Source organism: Sinocyclocheilus rhinocerous, unplaced genomic scaffold (assembly GCF_001515625.1).
Source record: "Sinocyclocheilus rhinocerous isolate Xijiao unplaced genomic scaffold, SAMN03320098_v1.1 scaffold3460, whole genome shotgun sequence".
Lineage (NCBI taxonomy): Eukaryota > Metazoa > Chordata > Actinopteri > Cypriniformes > Cyprinidae > Sinocyclocheilus > Sinocyclocheilus rhinocerous.
Genome location: NW_015643581.1, coordinates 152,738 through 157,880, shown reverse-complemented (window position 1 = coordinate 157,880; position 5,143 = coordinate 152,738). Strand labels below are relative to the sequence as shown.

General features: G+C 38.3%; 1 protein-coding gene across 1 annotated transcript in view; it reads left to right on the top strand.

Annotated features, from left to right (window-relative positions):
* The window catches only part of LOC107757430 (cytosolic carboxypeptidase 1-like), a 37,712-nt gene that overhangs the window by 1,627 nt on the left and 30,942 nt on the right, over positions 1–5,143 (top strand). The window contains exons 2-3 of the mRNA XM_016574902.1: positions 624–690; positions 951–1,072. Coding sequence (XP_016430388.1) covers positions 659–690; positions 951–1,072 — 154 coding nt within the window. The 5' untranslated portion in view covers positions 624–658. The remainder of the gene's footprint in view (positions 1–623; positions 691–950; positions 1,073–5,143) is intronic.

Here is a 5,143-nt window from a genome sequence, read left to right as displayed (position 1 = left end):
AATTTAATGGAAAACTATGTGAATGGCGCTCTGTGGCACGGCAGGATTTTCTGTCGGCTGCATTTAAATCCGCGTCTGAAGTTTCCCGCTCTGTTCAGCGTGCAGTATCACGTGTCTAAACAAATAGCACCTGCTGTCAGTGATTTCAACCACTAGAGGCCGCTCTCGTACTGTATAATGACAGCAGACCCTTCTCAGCCGTTCCAGCAACGGACGCAACCCGGAAAACTATCGGCATGGATTTTGGCCGATAATGATAGTTCCAGCAAAAAACTATCGGTGCCGATTAATCGGCAAAACCGATACATCGGTCGACCTCTAGTTTTAATGACCAAAAATGCTGTTCATGTAGACTGATAGGTAATGGTGCCTAACAATGTTGTCTAGCTTGGCAGCTCAGTAGGCTCTGATAGGTAGGTGGCTGTATAGGTAGGTTGCTCACTAAGTTTTGAGACACAGCCGTTGATATTGATTAAGATTCTTGCTGCTGTTTTCTATCCTTGAATTGGTAGGGTACTTATGGTTCATGATTGTGCAAAGTAGCATTAGTGTGACTTGATACTCTTTATAAATTAAATTAGATTTTCTACATAAGCGCATTTCTACATTTTTCTTCCCCTCAGCAGTCAATTTGACGACTTATTGAATGTGACAAGACATGAATAAACCCAAAATGGCGGCAGAAAAGAGGTTGGTTTTTTCCCCCTCTTACACACACACACACACACACACACACACACACTAACTAACTACCTATAACCTGTGTATAAATGTGTTCCCAAAATTACATTCACACACACATTCATTAGCAGCTCTGTGATGACGATATGCAGTGTACATAGTTTGCTGAATGTCTGATGTTACCTAAAGAGGTGTGAGACATCTTTACTATGTAGCAAGCTTTGATGATGGTGTACTTTGCCTGTTGTGATGGTTTCCTGTATTCCCAGTGCTTCCCGGGTGCTGATGTTGCTGAGTCAGCTGGAAAGACTGAACGAGGAGCCCAAAGTCTCTGATAATGATGCCATCCGGCAGACCACAGGCAAAATCCTTCACCTCATCCAGACTCAAGGTGACCTTACACACACACACACACACACACCAAAAAGATGCATTCATACAGTGAGAGGGATCATCATTTTCACATATGCACAATAAAACCAATATTTAGTCGAAATCAAATTGAACTTTACTCTCTCTCTCTCTCTTTACACTTATTACAAGTGTCTGATCTTTTTGTGCAAAATCAGAACATAAAAATGTTTGATTTGATAATTTATCATCAGAATTACTTAACTAATTGGTTAACTAATGCTAACAGCAATAGCCAAATAGCTATTTAGACACTGTTTTAGGCTACTGTTGTATGGAATTCATATGGACTATATATATATAAAATAGTAATCTACTACTGGTTAACATTAATGTTCTAAAGGTTATGCAGGGTTCCCACGGGTCATGAAATTTCTGGAATATCATGGAATTTTAAAAGCTCTGTTCCAGACATTGAAAGTCAGGGAATATGTCAGGGTGTTTTGGTACAAACATTAAGAAAAGTACTTAAAACATTTGAAAGTGGTGCAGAACCCCACATTTTTTATTAATATAATTTCAGCATCAATATTTTTTAAAGATATTGATACCAAATAAGTAGCTTGTGAGTATCGAATGGATTAGAATTTTCTATCATTATTTATCCACCTTTATGTTGTTGCAAAGCAAAATCGTTTTCTTTATTCCATTGAACACAAAAGGAGAATGGCTTAAGAATCCTTGGAATATAGTCATATGGACCACTTGCTGGGAAATTTTTTTTTTTTTTTTTTTTTTTTTTTTTTGTCCAATTTATGGAATATCAGGGTTTTTTGTTTGTCGCTTTGAATTTTAGTTTCTGTTTATCAAAATGCCATTTTTCTAAACCATAATTTTTTTTTATCGCACTGTTTCACGCGATTTGCCTATTGTTATGGTTATGGTATTTTTCAGCACCATTTTATTCCCTTCCCGCTTGCCAACTGGCAATCACTTAAGTCAAATGCAGTCACGAGGCTGAAATAAAAAGACTGAATGATGAACTTGATGACAAACAGAAAATCCTTCAGAGCGTTTAACCGCTGAAAGTGTAAAAAACATAAATTAATTTTTGTAGAAGTAGTGCAGAAAAATATCAAAGTGCATTTAATGGGTAAAAAGTAGGGCTGCACGATAAATCGCATGCGATATTTAACGCGCATCTTATCAGTAAAGCCGGTTCTGTAATCAGCGGTAAATCTCCATCACCTGCGGGCTTTCACATTAAGCAGCATTAACTACACAGAGCCATGGTTCACTGACGAGCTGCGCAAAACCACGTTCATATTCGCGCAATTTTTTGCGCAGCTCGTCAGTGAACAACGGCTCAACGATGTGTAAATATCGCATGCGATTTATCGTGCAGCCCTAGGTAAAAGCAAAAAAAAAGGTAGTGTATATGCGTGTTTATCTTAGTTTTTTGTACTAAAAACTTCTGTGAACAAGTAAATAAAGCTTGCAAATGGATTTAAAATACTGTCTGTGGCTGGTTTTTGTCTACTCAGTGCTCAGCACAACAGCGGCTTGTTTTCCTATCATTATAGGTAATGGAAATTCAGCGTTTTAGTCAGTGAAAGTCAGGGAAAAGTCAGGGAATTTGACATTTGGCTTAGAGTGGGAACCCTGGTTATGGCAATTACCCACCTTATTTTTCAGCGTGGAAGTAAATTATTTTCTGTGAATGTGTGAGACTTCTGGTTCATTAGCCGCTGTGGGGAAATAACGAGAAGAAGAATAAAGTGCAGTAACGGTAAAACTGTTAGCGCTATAATCTCGTGTGTTCATAATTAAGATAATTAATTTTTAGTGGTAAAATGGGGGTGTGAGTGGCATTTCATGCTGAGTTTATTATTTCTGTAGGATATTTTGTAATATGTACGGTCTTGAATTGTGCAGGTTATCACATTAGAAATGATCAGCTTTCCTCCAGTACTGGATGCAGTCCCTCTGTGCTGGAATATGATTCAGATGGTTCCATTAAAGCAATTAATATATAATATTTCAATCATGACAACTCTCAGAATAGCTGTAGCGTGTTAATTGATATGACAATGTTACTATATTTGGTCTTGGCGGACTAGATCTGCAGTGCATGCTGCTGCAGAGCAAGTATGGACTTGCTTGTGCCAATATACACAGACACGCTGCTGTGAGCATGTCAGATATGCCGCTGCTGCATGACTATGCATACATAAATCTCGCAGCTGATCTAGACATGTGGTGCTGGTGGAGGTGGAGGGTTTCTGAGAGTGCCCTGCAAGACCAGTTTACAGCAAACATTGAATCAGACTATTAAATATTGAGCAAGCAATCTCAGGCCATCCAGTTGATACCATGTACTAAAATAAGTGATTGCTAACAAAATACGTAAAGGACCTATGAGTCTGTGCCATCTAGAGTTTCATGACTGAACTAATGAAAATGCATATTACTTCATGTTGGTTGGAGACTTTGGAGGATTATGGGAAACTACGTGTTCATTGACCACAAAATGGTCAATAAATGTGTTATCAAAGATATGTACATTACATTAGTTCACTTTGCAAAAAAAACAAAAAAAACACTTGAAGCCCAAAAGTATTCACTGCTTGATAAAGCCTATTAGAATGCAGTTATAATGCCCCTAAATTCAAGTTAGGAGGGCAAAAATATCCCTGTATGAGCATTTGTTTTATATATTTATATATGATATAGTTAAGTAATATGCATGAGTATGATTGCGAATGTGATATTGATTTTATGCAAAAGTTCAACAAACAATAAGTTAACCTCTTAAGGGGTGTAATAATAATGTAACCCCTATGATGTAATAGAGCGGCTAAGCACCGCCTCCACAGAAGAAGATCAACACCTGCTTCTACATCACTGTTTGTTTAGCCCCGCCCACCGATTCACGCATGTAGTGTTTACGAGAGAGGCGAACTCGGGTCTATGCAGAAACCAAACAATAAAGATGGCTCTGAAGACAACAAGACGCTGTGCAGTGCCAAGTTGTGGAAAAACAGTGTTTGCGTTGCCTTCCTTCTGGTCCCAGCATTAGGAACGATTGAATGAACTTTATTTTTAATGAAGATCCAGACCACGTCACGGTCCTTTGTTTACTTCATTTTACCGCGGATTCGTTTACAAACAAGGCTCAACTCAATGCGGGATTTTCAAAAAGATTGAAACTAAAAGACAATGCTGTGCCGAATATATTGGATCTGACAATAATGTCGCAACATTACGTGGTCATATTGATTGTCTCTTCTTACAGATTGTTTGATATGTATTGAGTTATCGATGTGTTTTTGACCTAAATCACAGCGGCGTCCATTTATGAGGAATGTACGCTGTCAAACATACACAACTGTTAGCTAATCATAGCAGTGGGCGTTTACTTACGAGTTTACAATCCGGCAAGCCTATTCAAACAGAACGTTCAAATGAAAACAGGACAGAAAATAGCTTATTATTTCTAAATTATGATGTTTTTTTATGTAAAAATCTTGATAACATTATAAGTGGACCTCAGAGAACAGTACAAAATAAAAAACAAAGACAGTTCATGATCCCTTTAAGTCAATTATTTAGCGACCCATTAATAACGACAGGCTGCATCTGAAATCGCATACTTCCCTACTCTCGAAAAACAGTAGGTGACAAAAGAAGTATGTCCGAATTCAAAGTACTCATAAAAGACTAGGCAAAGATGACCTACTACTTCCGGCGTGATTCTGGAGTGTGCATACAATGGACACTTTACCATCCCATGAGACCAAGGGAGAGGATTTACGAATGGCTGTGACGTGTCACAACTGACACTGGTAGGTCATGGGACAATGACAACATTATGTAAGTCCAGATTACATTCATTCTTTTGCGGTCACGAAGTAACTACTTACGGGAGTATGTGATTTTGGACCATAGTCATTTGCTTTGTTTCTAAATGAATCATCCGTTTTGAATGAATCATTTGAATAAAGACAGGGTTGGGCTGCCACCTACTGGCGGTTTTAGTCTAAACCAACCATGGTCAAGCGCAAAAACACACACGCACAAAATATCGCCAAATTATTATCACCCCCCCCCC